Here is an 18,224-nt window from a genome sequence, read left to right as displayed (position 1 = left end):
TTTTAATACAATGACCAGTGTTCGTAACAGCTGCCGTATGCATACGGTTAGCCTAAACGCTATTTGAAGCTCCCTAAATACAATGGCAAGCAGTTTTATAGGCATTCGCGTTTTCCATTTGGACCACCAAACTTTCTTAGCTATGGATGCACGCACATATTGAGCAACGTGTTTACACTTTCAAAGTATATGGCAATATTTCAGTCAAACAGCCAGGGACAGACTGGGGCTAAAAAACAGCCCTGGACTTTCTCCCAAATAGGCCCACTATCTGGCCATTGGCCCCTAGCCGTGCGCAACAGAAGAATGTCCTGATACTATGCCACAATACTGTCAGACTATCAGGCAAGGTTATTTCATATTTTGTCAATCTCATATTACACTTTGATGTATAATAAGGCTGTGAAATAATGAAAATGGCTAGGCCCTATTAATTTTGTCTGTAAAGCTTTCACAAACAACCACCAGGTCTTTGCCAATTCCACAATAAACACAAATATGAAAGACAAGGAAAAATGCACTCTGATGGAAGACAGACAGAAAGTGCAAGCTAGAATTTTTTGGTTAAACTAATATTTGGTCAATTATTTAGCCCACTTTCTTGTATATTAACAGTTTAGAGTGGTAGCAATGCATGCCTGATATTTTCCCGTTTAATTCAATATCTTAGTCTCCATTCTAGCAGAAAATGTGTGCTCATATCCTCTCATATACAATAAAGTCAATGAAAGAAATGAAAACCAATGCAATACGATGAATGTCCACCCACAGACTGTTTTTACAGTGTTTCCCCTAGGTTTACAGCTTGGGGGGTGGGGGTTGGTCGGGTGTATACATAAATATATTGCTCATTCATTGTTTGTCAATGGTAGTTAATACATTTATATGATAAACAAATTTTAAATGATGCATGTGTTGGAAAGAAGTTCCGTTCTGTTTCTTAATTATCTGTTCTTTTGTCAGACATAAACGAGTAGACTATAAAGTAGTGAGTAAACTTGACCCAGTAACACCTTGGGCCCTATTTTAACGATCTGAAACAAATAAGTCTTGCGCTAGGCGCAAATCAATAAGGGGTTGGTCTGAAGTAGGTTCATTATTCATAGGTGTGGTTTGGGCGTAACGTCAAATAAACCAATAAGAAGGCTATCCAACATTCCCTTTAAACGCAAGGGCGCAAGTTCCATGTCGGGTTGCTATTATTATGACGGATTTACCAGGCGCACGTCAGGAGTGGTTCACAGCCGAGGAGACCCACGTTCTTGTAAGAGCAGTCAAAGACAGAGAAGTTGTTTTGTATGGGGATGGGAGAAACCCGCCCAAATCAGCGTCGGTTAAACAGGCGTGAGAAAAAATAGCCGCAATTGTCTCATCAGCTGGCATTCTAGGCCGTTGCGCCGCACGCGCTACAATGATGTCAGGAGACGGGGGAATCCCAAGCTTACCAGCATAAATCGGGCACGCCGTGTAATGGGAGGTGTATCTGCCTCTACACAGGACCTGATGCCAGCAGAGGACATCGCTGCGTCCACCCTCACCACTGAAAGCCAAGAAACGCAAGCAAGGTCCAACCCCAAAGTACACTTACAAATCAACTTCACATACATTAAGGTTTCTTATGAAAACATTTTAATTATTATTTACATAAAATAAACGTAGTACAGCCACACAACAAACTTATGAAAATATTTTAATCGTTATTTGCATGATAATTTTTTAACGCAGCCACACAAAAAATAAAAACTATCACCACAATGCTACAATGATTTCCCTTATCTCATGTGTTAATATTTTTTATTGTAACAATTTATGATTTGCAAAAATAACTGTTGCATCTGTGTAGATTAGATAATCAAATTGTGTGCGCGTTGTGCACGCTATACATTATGGTCAAGCATGCGCCCTTGAAATAACATAATGAACCACGCGCAACGCGCCACTGACTTTAAGACTAGTTTTTTTTGGTCAGTGGCGCAATTGTTTTTTGAAACGGCAAAATAGCATCAGGGATGGTTTGCGCCGGAACACGCCTCCTTTTTTGCGCTGAACCGCCCAGGGAGCGCAAGTTCATTCCCTAGTTTGCCGACATGCGTCTGTGGAGGGAGCTGTGCGCCGGTGTAAAATATGAATGATACATGCGTCACTGACAAAGTCAATTGCGCTGGGTGCAAGATTGTGTTTAATCCAACCAGCTATTCCTTTAACTCTGCTGAAATCCTGATATATAGACTCGATTTATAATTGTCTGACAAAATCATACATTTACATTAGGGCTGTCAATCTTCCTCTATTATCCCATTCGAATTTCATTCATTATTTTTTTAAATATTTGATTTATAATCGATTATTTAATGCTCAAATTTGACATATTAATATTTACTATACCCATCTACACACGTTGTAAAAACGGGCTTATTTATTGCCAATGCCACTATGAGCTCGTATAGTTGACTTTTTTTAAATTATGTCCACTAGAAGACATTGCAGTATTACTAATAAACATGTAATTATTTAATAACAGGTGATATCTTTTCTTGCTAATTAATGACTAAGCTTAGACATAAAATTAACACAGTTGTCAACTTTAATGAAAAATTTCATTATCAACGCAGTTCTCTTTGTTCACGTATGAGGGCTGCGTAGATCGCATCATTAGTTATGCAATACTTACACACAGCACACACATCCCCTGGCCTCCAATTTCACTATTCTTTTTTCATTTAAACACACCTTAAAGGAAGTGTGATCTTGAACAAGTATTTTGTCACTGGTCGAAAAGACAAACTTATCCAAACAAATTAGCATTAAAGACATTCCCAAAACGGTCGTCCCGACTGAGAGCGGTTTTCTCCTGACACTGTCCTCTTCACCTTGGCTGCTCCGTTCTCGTCTTCCTCATAACCTTCCTCCGCAATCGCTATCAGCTCCGCTTTCTCTTTCTCACGTACCTCCTGCTGCTGGTCTTGTTTCAAATGAATTAGCCGATGGAAATGCGGGTCGAGGTAGCTAGCGGTATTTAACAGCATAAATGCGTTAGATAGTGAACACATAAAAAATATTTTTAAATCCATTCGAATAGTAGTTTTAACATTCGATTAGTATTATTTTTTTAAATATTTGAATTATATTATGATTACTGAAATTTGTTTCAACAGCCCTAATTTACATTGAAGCCTTACTGCTGTTGCTTTTCTCATCATGTCTTGTTTGTTATGAGCTTTTTTATTTCAAATGTGAGTTTTATTGCATGTCGCGTACAGGGCTTGACAATAACTTTTTTGCTCACCAGCCAAAGGGGCTAGTTGTTTTTCCAAAGCTAGCCACTCAGCATTTTCACTGGCCACAATTTTGTTGCTGGTAAAATAAATTTTATATGATTAAACTTGACTTTGGCATCCTAAAATGACTTAAATTTGAGTAAGGCGAGTAATTGTACTCGATTTAGCTAGATTAGATGCAGATTGACTTTCAAATGCAGACTGACCACTAGAGGTCAACCGATATGCTTTTTCTCTGGCCGATGCCGATTTTTAGAAATCAGGGCAGCCGATGGCCGATATGTTTGGCCGATTTTCTATATGTACATAATAATCAAAATGTTCTCATCATTAGCAGATATTTTAAATGTAAAAATGTCACTATTTAAGTCAAAGTATTTAAAAAAATATGACAGTTTTTTCTGAAGAGTTTTACAACCTCCTCTGCACCATGCATTTATCAGACACAGATATTACCTTACACAGTGTCATCATCTTTGATCAGTTTTTTACCATGGCTTTTTTATGCTTTGTAGGATAAAATCCTTATTTGGTAGACCTGATAAAATATTTATTCATCATAAAGTTAACATTGTAAATGTCTGTTTTTTAGTTGAGACTGTTATTTAGGGCAAATCTTTCTAAACACATTTACATTCTCATTTCTGAGGCGCTATAAGTGACTGATTGTGCTGACAGTGACGTCTTGTGAGTTTAGTGTTGGGACAGATCTTTTGTTTCAACCGTTCATTCAAACGAATCCGTTCAAAGAAGTCAGTTCGCAAATCGGATGCGCTGTGTTGTTATCCAGGCTGAGCAGCGCAAAACTGTAAACAAAGTGTTACTGTAACGACACGAAAAATATTTCCTCGGTGGATATGATTTGATCTTCCGACCTTTCGTCATCGAGTCAGTTTTGTTTTGAGTAATAAAAGCAGGGAGACAGAAAGCGTGCGCGCGCGGCTCTTCTCTCTCTGTCACGCAAACAAAACTCATCATCACTCATTAATCACATGAAATGAGCCTAATCTTTGCACAGACAGTGCACCGCGAGACATAAGCCCGTCGTGCTGTTGTACTGGCTGCTTAATTCGCGCAATCCCGCCATCATTTAGTAAAGCTGTTTGTGAACAAGGCATGGCTGTACACACACGAGACGGGAGCAATCTGCTTGCAGCAAGAGGCAGCGTCACGAGTTCTACAACAGCGCTTAGGTGCCCGCAGATGCGCCTGCCTATTAATCGGCCTAATTTTGCAGCAAAATCGGCCAAAGCCGATCTTTTAAAATATGCCAAAAATCGGCCAATTAATCGGCCGGCCGATAAATCGGTCGACCTCTACTGACCACCCAAGTTAAGACTACATTATTTAGCTGTTAATATTAGTATAGATTATATCATATATTTAGGTGCATAAAAACATGCTAGAAAGGCATAAATAGATTAACTTGAAATTAATATATTAACAGTGGAGCACGGTGTAGAAGATAACTAAAAATTAAACTAAAAAGACTAAAAAGATAAACAAAAAAACCCTAGACAAACTTTAAATATTTATTAACAACAGCTTGGTCATGGTTTCTGTTAAAAGTTATTTAAGACTTTAAATGGCAAATGTCGAGAGGGCATTATTTTTGCACAAAGTAGCCTACATTAAAATGATGCGCGAACCTCTCCTCTTGTGGGTTTCCTTTGATTTCGGACAAAACTGGGACGTGTGCATTCAGGTATGCGCTGAATTTCTCTCCACTCTAGCCCAGAGAGTGTGCATGCACTTTAGATCTCTTCAGTCACTTCCATGCAATTGTTTTATCTTTCCCAAAGTGTGCATGTATGCGCTCAGACTGCGTCCCGTGCATTCGCAAATCCATCAGCTTTTTAGCTCTCTCCGGTTAAAAGTTGGCGCTTGGTCCGCAACGCGAGCCTCCGCTGCATCGCGCGCGTGTCTCAATACGTTGCGCTGGGTGCAGAGATAATTAAAACTAATGCTAAACTTTCATCTTCTCTGTCAGTAACATCCGTGACTGTTGATGTTTATGCAAAAAAAAAAAACCTATATGGAGGAACGGACTTTGAAAACACCGTCACCTTCTCAGTTATGAGGCGTGCGCTGCACGCAACATGACAGAGCGCAAGTGCAGTGAATAAAGCCGAACAGTAAAATATAAATGTGCGCACTCAATTGGATCATTTTAAACGCGCAAACACAGACAAAAAAGACATGCCATCGTAGAAATAAGATAAATAACATATTACTTGAGGGCTATTTAGTTTGTTTCATAAAATAACATTGTTATCTGGCGCTATAAAGAAAATCAAATCAAATTTACTTGACCTTCAAGGGGGGCGGGTCGAGCCGTTAGGAGGGTGGGGCGCCCCCCTTATATAATGGTAGGGGAAAAACTGGGGTTGGATACATTTTTTTTGCTTTGGTGTGTGATTTTGGTTAGATGACAGTTGTAGGTTACAGTTTGACAAAGGCACAATGTTTTGTTTTATTGCGACTATATACAAATATAAGCAAACATTTTGCAGTTGGAATGATGTCCCATATGAACAAAATGACGGAGAATGTATTGTTTTTACGTTTCCACTGTTCAATCCCGCCCGCGCCTCTCTCACACGCACGCACGCACACACACACACACTCACACAAACGTCTCTCTCTAACAGTAGCTGCGCATTACATTAATTTTCACGTGAATTTTATTTGTTATTATATTGTGTATTTTATATTATAATGTCACTTGTCCTGCTACTACTGGCACTTACAGGTGCTGATGTGAAGTTAACTCTGTCTGTCCCTCATCATGACCAGGCTGTGGATGCTCAGGCTCGCGAATTCAGGCTTGCAAATTCCGGAAATCCGCGGACCAATCACGGCTTGTAGGCCGACTCCTCTTCTTCTACTTTTTTTTACACGTAGCAGCATATAAGTGATCGTATTAGTGCCCTTGCTGTTGGCTGTTCATATTGCGTTATTAGATTTTTTTTGCGACGGCCCTCAGTTGAACGGCCGTTCTGGACTTTTCCAGAACGCACAGATTGCCAATCCGTCCCAGCAGGTTTGTGGGTGGAGGGGCAATGCACGGGCTGCAGGCAGTCTCAAGCAACACAGAGCTGCCTGTGGACGCCTGTCTGTAAATAATGCCGGGGGAAAAACTGCGTATACACCTAAAACCTGCTAAAATCGGCCCGATGTATCGACCGGCCGATATATCGGTCGATCACTAATCAAAATCCCTGGTGGTAAATCAACACTGCTCAGTCATATTTATTTGAGTACACTGATGATACTGAAGGTGTGTTTAACATTAGTGCTGCACAATGAATCGCATCGCAATCGCGATGTCAGCCTGTGTGATTATATGACAGCAAAATGTTGCAATTATATTAAATAAATAAATGTGTGGACTTGTTAACACAAACTTTTTGATAACCGTTTGATGATTTTCCTTGCTGTTTAAAAAAAGAAAGAAAAACAAACAAAAAAGGCGGTGCACGTGTGGCATGCATGTGTGTGGTGTGCGTCGTCACTTGTGTGTGCGCAGCGCGGAAATACCAGAGTGAAGATGGCTGCAGAGGAGATTGACAGTGATCTGGTAGCTACAATAAAATACTACGTCTGTTGTATGGTGGTATTTTGGGTTTAGGATTACTGACACTGAGCAGAGAGAGGTATTGTGCAAGATTTGCAAAATTAAAGTTGCTACATCACGTGGCAATTTCACGTGGAAAACATTTCTAGTTTTACAAATACACATTTTAGCATTATCACTAAACTGTGTGTGCATTTTCCTTTAAAACCCATCAAGTTGACTCATGATACCATCTATTATAACCGCAACCCACATCGCAATATTAGCATCAATAACCGCAATGGGGAAAATATCCCAAACCGTGCAGCCCTATTTAACATTAATAAAATAATGAAGTAACGAATAAAGTGATAATTGAACACTAAAGATGATGTTTGCTGTTAACAAGCAGAAAGGTAAAAGGTAAAGGTAACAGAAAGGTAAACAGAAAGACGTTAAAGCAACAAGATGACTTGTTCAGACAATTACTTAACAGTGCATTTTCTCCTTTATGTTAGACAAAGCACACCATGTGAATTTCATTTAATACATTTTGGAACAAATCTGAGTCCACTTATCATTTCTACTTACAAACTAACATTTCTTTTCTGGTCCGTTTGCAGTGTGTGGGCGAGATCTGGACTGAGAACTAAGACGTATACTAAGACAGAACGAAGTGTTGTGGCCCACAGGTGAGACAAACTTTGCAACTTGGTATCTGTTAGACACGATACATTGAAGAAAGGCCCATTCATAATATAATTAAACTTTGTCCAGGATCATTTGATTTTTGGTTCATTTACGTACACTGCCAATGATTTTTCGGAATCTGTTTATGCCGTAAAGACACATGGGGCCCTATCTTGCACCCAGCACAATTGACTTTGTCAGTGATGCATGTATCATTCGTATTTTGCACCGGCGCACAGCGGGTTTTTCCCTCCACAGACGCACGTCGGCAAACTAGGGAATGAACTTGCGCTCCATGGGCGGTTCAGCGCAAAAAAGGAGGCGTGTTCCGGCACAAAACATCCCTGATGCTATTTTGCAGTTTCAAAAAACAATTGCGCCACTGAACAAAAATAACTAGTCTAAAGTCAGTGGCGCGTTGTGCGTGGTTCATTATTCTATTTTAAGGGCGCATGCTTGACCATAAGCGTGCACAACGCGCACACACTTTGCTTATCTAATCTACACAGATGCAACAATTATTTTTGCAAATCATAAATTGTTACAATAAAAAATAGTAACACATGAGATAAGGGAAATCATAGTGGTGAGCATTGTGGTGATAGTTTTTATTTATTGTGTGGCTGCTTTAAAAAATTCTCATGCAAAATAGCGATTAAAATATTTTCATAAGTTTGTTGTGTGGCTGTATTACGTTTATTTTATGTAAATAATAATTAAAATGTTTTCATAAGAAACCTTAACTCTTTCCCCGCCATTGAGGAGATATCTCGTCAATCAAGAGAAAACGCTTCCCCGCCAATGGCGAGTATTTCCGTCTTTCCGCAATACCGCTATTATCCACTAGGGTGCGCCCTTCCGCAACTTTTTAAACTCGGAAGTATTGCCCTAAGGCAAGCTGCTGCATGTCCGTGTCTGTTTTAAAGATCGCTCTGAATGGGATCTCTATGAAAAGTCAGTCACAAAAATTGAATTATTTCTGCTTTTTGCTCAAAATGTGGTGTTTTTGCAGAAACCTACCCATATTCAAAAGCTGATTACAAAAGAACTACTCAAGGTAGGATGAAACGTTTTTTTTTTTTTTTTTGAAAGCAGAGGGTCTGTTCTTTCATTTGTTGTATTGTATGTTTATATATTTAATGAAGAACATTTTCTGGAAGGCATTAAACTTTTGTGAAAATCATGAAAAACGCTGGCGCTGGCTATCAACTTTTTAAAAAAATGCTGGCGGTGAAAGAGTTAATGTATATGAACTTGATTAGTAAGTGTACTTTGGGGTTGGACCTTGCTTGCGTTTCTTGGGTCCGATTTCAAAGCTCTCAGTGTTTTATACTTTGTGAATATCAGAAGATACACAGTCATTTGCAAAGCCACATACTTCGCACGGTTCGTTATGAAGGGGGTCTTCACTGCGCGTTCTATTCAGATAGAGAGTTTGATGGTTTCTGTTCTATAGACTGCACCTACAGTATGAATCGGTGAAGGAATGAGTTTTGACTTAGAACACAAGCCTTTGAGGACAAATTCAATTGACGTTTAAAAACATAATTGTAAAAGTGACTACTGAATAAATGTTTTTTGGATACAATGGTGTTTGTTTTGCCTAATTGATTAATGTCATCTAAAAGAAGTTTATTAAACCGTTTTTACTGTATTTTATAATTATAGGGTCAGTGTTTGATCAAACATGTATATATGCCTTTATACAGCAAATATTTGCTGTACCATTATTATAAAAATAACATTACTTTTAATTTGTATGTACTTTAAGTGAAAGTACAAAATAAGTTTAACTTTAATAGTGTCATGAGACATTTTTATCTTTAAAATAATTTGTTTTTTTTATTATTTTTTATTTTATTATTAAGTTTAAGTACAGACATTTCAAGTGTAATGCAATAAAAAACGATGAATACAAAGCTCAAAATGTGTAAATCAGAGAATAACAAATATAAAATGAAAAATACAAATAAATACAAAAATAGAAGTTTATGAATCAAGGTAGTTATAGTCATGTTTGAAAGGGTTTCAAAGTATACTGTGAGATCAGTCTTATAATAAAAGGGTTTCTTTTATTTGTTTTATGCTTAAATTCACTGGTGTGTCTGTGGAAACTGCCGGGAGATGAACACAGACCAGGAGAGGAAATGCTGCCGGCAACACCCACAGCAATGCATTAGCAAAATGGCCTACATGGACTTTTATATTTTAGATGAGGGTGTGTTGCGGCTGGCCAGGGCAGCCTGGAACGACATATTTGCACTAGCTGATAATGCTGAACCTGGGATAGAACAACGGCAGTTTAGACATGCAGCTTACAGGCAGTTTGTCTTGTGGCAGCATGGCCGCCTGGGTGTGGGCAACCGAGTGGTAATACCCAGCTGTTGTGTTTGTAGAATAAGGGACACTTTCCCTGACCCCAGAGGGCAGTACACCGGATTCAGGGTGAACCGCCTATCGTAATTTACAACAGTTGCTGCATAGTACTATTTGTTAACATATTGTAAATAGTTTGTTGTTACCATACTTGTTCTTACCACTTTTCATCCCAGCTGTATTTATGCCTACATGTCTTTCACAGTACATTTCTAAATAAAAAAATATTTTGGACAAACTTTCAGAATCAGTTATTTTTATTTACATGTCTATGTACAAAATTTTGTGTGGATTGCCATATGAAAACCGTTCAATTGTCCTCCAATTCTCTGGGACCCCTGTCCCCTCGTGAGACATGAATCGCCACTAGTTCTGATGTGGGAGGTGGCTGTTGTGGAGCAAGTACACCCAGACGCCTTGGGTCATCAGGCCTTAGCGTCTGTTTGCGGGGAAGACCAGACCCCCTTCCCAGTCTCCTGGCAAGAATGGCCCTCTGGATCTCTGGAATGTACATGTAGTGCTTCTTCTCCTTCATTGTGTAAACGCTCCAGCTCTTTGATTTTTTGTTGTACTTCCGTCTGTAACTAGAGTGCAAGAATACAGTGTTTGTCGTTAGTCATTTCACAATATAAAAAAAAGAAAGAAAAACATGTCACAAAAATACCTACATTTTCTGTCCATCTCTGTTGCGTGCTGGGAGGCGTTGATTGAGTTTATTATAATCAATGGCTGCCAGCAATGTCCGAGTCTTGTAAACAAACGGTGAGTAGGCCATGCGCTTTGCTGCATACATCAAAATGTGATTTTGGAAAGACTCCAAATCAGATGTGGTCCTGTGTGAGTGGGAGAGATGGATAATTACAACAACACTGGTGGTAATACATTATTATTATTATAATTAGTATTATTTTTGTCTTATATTTTTACATAAGAAACGAAATCCACATTAGAGATAAAATTGAAGTTAAGTCAATTATGCTGCATTTGAAACATAAACACTTGAGTGAGGAATACCTGAAATTCAAAAATAACTTGGGTGAACACAATCATGTCTTACAGATATTTACCTGAAGTTTATGAATTTCTTCACCAGAGTCATCCATCTTTTCTCAAGGACAACAGCAGTAAGTGCCTTGTGAGCAGCTGAACCTATAGTCATAACGCATTATGTAAAACACATGCAATCACATACAGTGTTGGACTATGCACCAGTATTGTTTGAAATTACCTTGTATGATCTAAGGCTTGTCCTGGCTGTCTTCGTCGAGTGGCTCATGTTCGCAGCAACTGGTTGCCCAGAACTGCTCATTGCAGACATGGTGAAGTACACCAACCCACATCATCTGCATAAAAGAAAAGTTATATAGTGAATGGAGCCACAAACATGCTCTGCTAGCATATGAACTAAACTGTCATAACACATTTTTCATTAACCATACCTTGAACCGCTCCTCTGTGTCCGCATGCTTACTGCAGTACCAAAAGTGGTTGACTATGTCCTTGATCCATGGCTGAATACCAGTCTGACTTTTCACGGTCCCAGCCTGATCAAGGTACGCAATCGCTAGCATCTTTAAACAACACCAAGACAACATATAGAAACTTGTCACATGTTTTTAAATGTACTGATGCATACCCGTCGAAGCTTCTTGCTCAGGCTCTTGGCTGCATGCCAGATATCCAGTGAATGCTGAATACCCCACGCTTTATATTTGCCACGCTCTGGATCTATAACAAAGAGAGACCATGGAAACAAATGTAAACAAAAATGATAGTTTCGTGTTTAATTTCTTCTTACATATTGCATGTTAAAAATGAGGCCCAGTGGGAACAGCAATCAAAAATGAACTTGGGACAGTCAATAGGCTTTGACTTCACCATAACCAAAAATTCTCCTTACTCAGTAAGGCTGTGATTTGTGGGTGGGCATCAGTGACCACTTCCTTTATAGAAAGCTCCGGAAGGAGCGCATCCATTGTGCGAACAAAGCACTCCTTCTCCATGATGACCGAGTTTTTATTTGTTTCGCGTTTATCAACGGAAACAATGTGGACCACATCTCTGGAGTCTTGTTCAATTGTAGTGTATGTGCCGAACTGGGCACAATGACCTGAGGAAAAAGCACAACTGTCAGCATATAACTTGTGTACATTATTACAGAGGCTGTCAGAATAACAGTCAATGAGGAAAGACGCTTTGAGCTATCAATCATGCTCAGGAGAGAGCAGCAGACATAATTTACACATCCCAATTTCTAACCACAGGAAAAATCTAATTCAGATTATGCAATTCACAAGAGGAGGTGTGAGATACAGTGGACATTTCGCATGGACATACTTTTTGATTGTTAACCTTGAGGGTTGCACCCTCTACAAGGCAAAATGTTATGCTAAAAGAACAGTTTGACAGTCTCGGAGAAGCCGTGATGCTATTTCAGTCTAAAAGGCATCATCAACATAAAAATCACAAATATTAGAAGACAATGATAAAGCAGTACAACAGTACATATATACAAATCTAAATCTCAATTTTGACAGTACTTACACACAGAACATACAGAACTTACCAGGAGAATCCATTCTGCCATCACCTATTGCGAACAGACATTAAAAGCATTAGAATCACAGATTCCAGCGTCCAATCATAGCACATAATACTGACTTGTCAGTTTAAAAGATAGTCAAACGTGTAAGACTGTTCCTCACCCAGGAGAACAACATGGTCCTTCTGCCGTAAACGGTCTATGACTTCTGCTCTAGTTTTATCCCAATACTCCTGCACCGGCTCTATGCAGTAAGCATCCTGGATTCTGTAGAATGTGGATTCGGTAACCATACCCATCGACATAAACTTGAAGAGTAGTGCTACTTTTCTGTAGTTGTTCCCGGACAGAAGAATGTTGGCAGACAGCATAAAGTCACCCCCCTGCATGCCGAACTTCAAGGTTGGCTGTGAATTCCATTTCCATATGGAGTGACCGAAGGGGCATAACTAATGTAAAGAAAAGGCAGTGTTATGTTAGAAATAATACAAACATAAATACAATAGTGACATTAGATAATTCAATTATATAGTTTAGTTTTTCAGAAAAATATGGGTTTTGGAAACAAAGTAAAATGTGAGGTTCTAAATTCTACATCTAGGAGTTTCTATTTTAGGAAGTTTATCTATTTCAAAGTCAGTCCAAAATTAAATAGAGAAAGGGCAATACAAAATAAATGTTTAATATCTTCAAGTGATGTGTTATAAAAAGTTTATTTATCACAAACAGTATAAATGTTTTTTAATGACTGATCCTAAAAAAGTCGCGGTGGCGATGACGTCATGTAACCCGCGTCATACAGGTTTCGAAGGTAACATACTTTAGAATGTATTCCATCATTATTGCTATTTTTACAGTATAAGACATGTATTTTGTCTTTTATAATTATTTGTGTAATTAGTGATTAAGTTTATGGCTCGCTTTTATGTGGACCAGGAAGCTTTTCGCGTCCAATTGAAAATACCTTACGGCACCCCCATTCCTTATGGCACACCCCATTTCTTTCCAACCTTATGGCACGCCTATTGCTCCAGTCTGCAGTTACCTCTACTTGGCATTTTGGGGCCTATTTTGTTTAGTATATCAGTTTTGTTCAGTTTTGTATGTGCATGCAAAAAGCAATCAGCAAGCAAATTAACTGAAGCTTTACCTTCATGTTTCTTTTTGTATAAGTGATAACTGTTTCTGTATGTATTTGTATGTTGTTGTTTTTACACGTATAGAGTGAAATGCACACATTGAGGAATGGACCCAGACCATCGGTGCCGGACGTCTGACCCACCAACCTCCATCCCGACAGCCAGAGTTTGCTTCTTTTTTGCGTGGTTGCCAGATCGGGTTCTAACCCGTGTTTTAAAATACGTTGCGCGTTCCTTGTTTCTCAATCGCTCAGTACTTTTCTGTGTTTCTATTCCACGTAAAGCTAACACTGAAACGATTGTGGAAAGCGCTATATAGATTGTTATCAAAGAAAAAACGACAACAACGAGGAATAAACCCATGTAAAAATTGGTCAAATTATTTAGGCGGAGCACCTCGTTCAAAGAAAAACATTACAGACTTGTCGCGTTGAACAAAGACAATGGCGCGTGCACACAATGAATGTGTATTGTGGAAAAGTTTGGCCCATATGCATGTTCGCATGTGTCTTTGGTGGATACTAAAAAGATAAACATCTGCCCGATGATCTAGTTTGTAGACAATATATTTATATATGCAATTGAAGTGAATTTAAACAAGCAAAGAAATCAGCCAGTGGGGTAGGACAGTTGTTCTTGAAATAAGTTCACGTTTTTCTTACCCGGTAGGCATATTTATTTGATTGTTTTAAGCGGAAACAGGAAAATTAATTGAGTAGATGGAGCAGATGTTTTTTTTTCGTTCTAAGACAAAAAGCAGCGTGGCACGAAGGAATGTTTGACTGAAATGGAATTTCGCCCTCTATTTTCCTTACAAACATAATCCAGAGAGAAGGTTCTGATGGCATCGAGTTGAACCTTGTATTCGGTGATTTATTGAGGAAAAAAATCGAATATATATATATAAACACACAATTTTTTTGTTGAACAGATACAATGGCGGCATGCTCAGGGGGAGAGACTAGATTAAGGGCCAATCTCATTTCTCTGTCTTACCCCTTCCCCTTTGTCTTCGTCTTCCCCTTGCCCCTCGAAACCGAGTAAAGGGGAAAGGGGTAAGAAAGATTGTTTGTCTAAAAAATGAGACGCCACTCGATTACCGTTTGCGTCACTTTCCCTTGCCGCTAACCGGCTGCTACGTAAACAGACAAGCATTGACAAACAAAGAAGATGCCGTTGTCTCAGGTTGTGGTATCGATTGCCTGAGCGGAGCTCAACAAATAGCACATAACTTAGCTGCTAGCTAGCGCCTTAACTAGCGATTCAAAACAAAAACATTACAATTAAAACCGCTTGAGCATTTTATTAAAAGTATCATAAAACATGTGTGTCATAATATAATCTCAATTAAACTGCAGAAAATAACGTTACTTTCATTTTTGCGACTCCTTGACAGTTCGACGTTCAATAAAACGTCTTGATGCCGGCTCTTCTGAGATATTCCTACATTAACGTTTACCCCTCTCTTTCAAGTGTGGTCATTATCACACTTCGTTTCAAGGGCTTTGTATCCCTACGCCTTGGCCCTAGCCCTTGATCAAACTGAGAATTGAGACACCACTTCGAAATTTTGACATTTGCGGCTGCCCCGAGAATTTTTGGGTGTCTGTGTTTCAGCTCCTACCTTTCCAATGCGTTTAATGGTGCACTGGAACAATCCTTTCTAAAATGCATTAAACTTTCGTTTACAAAGACGTGAAACTCACCGAGTGGTCAGGGGTGTTCAGTGATATGCTCACACAAAAATCGCGTTAAAAGATGCTTTCCAACAGCTGTTTTAGCATTCGTTGTTAACTTGTGGACCTATTTTTCCAAACGCTCCACACCCGTACATTCTTCCGCTTAGAGCTTGAATAATAGACACTCCAGCCCAGTTGGTGGCGCTAATCCGCCATTGCCAATTGCAAGAATAGAAACAAAGTTCCCGGCGCGGAGTAATACCGTACCTCACAGCACAACTAATACAAGTCAATGGAGTTGGCAAAAATTAGGATAAAACCTGTTGGAATGCGTATTTTGCAGCGATTTTTGTGTGAGCATACCACCCCTGACCACTCGGTGAGTTTCACGTATTTGTAAACGAAAGTTTAATTCATTTTAGGAATAATTGTTCCAGTGCACCATTAAACCCATTCTAAAGGTAGGAGCTGAAACACAAACACCCAAAAATTCTCTGGGCAAAAATTCCGCATATGTCGAAATTTCAGTCAAAACCGTTCTATTTCATCATAAACAATCTGAAAACAGGGCTTTAAGTGTAAAATACCGAACTTGTCCTTTAAACAAGCTAAATATAATCGAAAACAAATAATGCCTGTTTATGTAATCTGCATTGAAGTAAAGAGAGTACCGTTTTTCTTGGCTGACTTCATTATCTTTAATTTGGTCAAGCCCACAGCTGTTGACATGGTAATGAAGACACGAGCTGTTCAAACGATAAGCAAAGCGTAAAGTTTTATCAGATTTAAAGACTTTTCACCGCATGTTTGGATTATAAACTTTATACACACACGTGAGGAATATCTTTATTTATGTCTGGACATTGAGGAAGAGAAGCATTTATCTTTAACATTACCTTAGAAGAACAATGGAGGACGGACTGCAGCTGGATTAGAAGTATGTAACGTTAACAGTTAATTTATACCATTTATATTTGCTATCATGTAACTTAATATGCTCATGGCTTGTGCAGTTCAGCCTACATACAGTAAGCAACCTCACAGACTGTACGCTTCGGATTGAAAAACTTTCGCATTGTTTACAAACAGACGCGATCTCACTGGGCGGATTTCACTGTTGCATGCTGTAACCGTGTTAAACACAGTTATTCACTTATATCCTTCGTGGCAACTTTCAGTAACCCTGAACTGCTGTATCTTTTAAGTGTGTGCTGTAATATGATTCCATGTTAACATGCTTATTTACAAACAAATCCGCGTGACCTCCCGTAATGCCGGATATCTTTTACATGTTTTACAGCGTTAGACGCATCCTTCATGGCAACTTGCTGCACTGCGGGATTTGCTGTAAAATGATTCCATATTATTTACATGCAAGGCAATTCCATACATTGCGCTTTACACGCGACACCGTTTTTATGAGCGCCGCATTAGGAGACGCGAGCTCGCGCACATGGACGCGCCATATGCGATAGTGTTGGGCGATATGCCCTATTTTCAGATCGTCCTATCGTCAGCCTGTGAGATCGGCGATACACGATATTATCGGGGGGCGGGGCAGTAGTTTACTCATTTTTTTATTTGTTAATTTTTTACTCATTATAACAAGTCACTTGATCATGGGTGGACAAAAAAACAAGAGCAACACCGTCATGACCGCAACCTTCTTAAACCTGATGCCATGCGAGCGCGTCATTAAAACCCTATCATGATTACTTAATAACTGTAAAAACATGCATCTGCGCACGCACACACACGTGCGCGCACATAAACAATTCAATGCATTGGTTTAGTGTTGTTGCAGAAGACTACACGTGTCAAGCAGTGGTGCTCTCATGAGGTGCCTTTTTAAACGCATCGGTCCAGCGGAACGCGATCATATTTTAAACACAATCATATATTAAACACGAGGGACGTGTTTCTACAACTCCTTGAAATGCATATCATAAACAGGATTAATACCTAGTGATCTGACTTCGGACAGAGCGCAGCTCTCTGCACGTACGCGAGAGTGAGAGAGGCGCCAATATGCAGCGGGTCATATTTTAAACAAAAAGTAAAGTTTGCCTCAGCTCGCATGAAACGCATTAAACTGAACAAATACATAAGGATTACTACTTTAGTTTATGTTTAGACTTCGGACAGACGCGAGAGCGCGTGCACGTGAGACAGAGAGAAGCGCAGCTGCTCATGACGCGGCGCGCTGGATTTTAGTGGTAGAAGGAGACCAAGACGCGCGCATTAATGCAGGTACGTGCAAGAAGGAATTCTCTCTTTACAAGCTCTCCACGTAAAGTGAAGCCAAACCCTCATTTGAGGAAAAGCATGCATTGTGGGTGTTAATATAAAACTATGATGATAATAATAATAATAACCATTCGCCAACTATCGTTGTGACTATCGCCATGAAAGCCTGCCATTGGCGATATGTCTGAAGATCGTCGATACACGATACTATCGTCTATCGGCACAACCCTAATATGCGATGTGTTTTTAAAGTTCATACTGGCTACCAGTTAAATATCGCACACAATTTAAAATATCACTAATCACCTACAAAGCTTTAAATGGCCTAGCACCCTCATATCTTAGAGAATTACTATCAGAATACAATCCATCACGCACACTACGGTCGCAAAATTCTGGTCTCTTGATTATCCCTAGACTATCAAAAGTGTCTAAAAGTGGAAGGTCATTTTCCTACTTAGCCCCTAAGCTCTGGAATGATTTACCAACCGATGTCCGAGAATCAGACACATTCGATAATTTTAAATCTAGACTTAAAACTTTTCTCTTCAACAAAGCATTCGCATAATTTGTCTAGTAAAAGTACTTAACTCGAAATAGTTATCTGTACGGAACAAAGCACTCGCGGTCATAACACAGATCAACCAAATAAATAAATAAAAATCTTATCTTAACCTATAGTCGGATTGCGATTTTGGAACTTTTGTGTTCTTGTGA

The 18,224-nt window shown here is 39.2% G+C and overlaps 1 protein-coding gene and 1 long non-coding RNA gene across 3 annotated transcripts in view; one reads left to right on the top strand and one right to left on the bottom strand.

Annotated features, from left to right (window-relative positions):
- The window catches only part of LOC129435006 (uncharacterized), a 34,557-nt gene extending 20,811 nt beyond the window's left edge, over positions 1–13,746 (top strand). Inside the window, exons 2-3 of the long non-coding RNA XR_012373028.1 lie at positions 7,458–7,526; positions 13,666–13,746. This is a non-coding gene — a long non-coding RNA (uncharacterized lncRNA). The remainder of the gene's footprint in view (positions 1–7,457; positions 7,527–13,665) is intronic.
- On the bottom strand, positions 9,931–12,902 carry LOC129435004 (uncharacterized). 2 transcript variants are annotated; one of them, XM_073875716.1, is made up of 9 exons: positions 12,606–12,902; positions 12,467–12,490; positions 11,801–12,010; positions 11,537–11,628; positions 11,340–11,444; positions 11,129–11,243; positions 10,968–11,049; positions 10,569–10,733; positions 9,931–10,484 (listed from the first exon to the last, which is right to left on the bottom strand). In XM_073875716.1, exons 1-6 carry the CDS (start codon positions 12,829–12,831, stop codon positions 11,139–11,141), a joined length of 762 nt encoding a protein of 253 aa, XP_073731817.1. In that variant the 5' UTR covers positions 12,832–12,902; the 3' UTR covers positions 9,931–10,484; positions 10,569–10,733; positions 10,968–11,049; positions 11,129–11,138. The 2 variants fall into 2 exon arrangements, with proteins under 2 accessions (XP_073731817.1, XP_073731818.1); XM_073875717.1 differs by lacking the exon at positions 11,340–11,444.
- Positions 13,747–18,224: the final 4,478 nt, after the last annotated feature.

Source organism: Misgurnus anguillicaudatus, chromosome 13, assembly GCF_027580225.2.
Source record: "Misgurnus anguillicaudatus chromosome 13, ASM2758022v2, whole genome shotgun sequence".
NCBI classification, from domain to species: Eukaryota; Metazoa; Chordata; class Actinopteri; order Cypriniformes; family Cobitidae; genus Misgurnus; species Misgurnus anguillicaudatus.
This window is presented reverse-complemented; position numbering and strand designations above follow the sequence as displayed.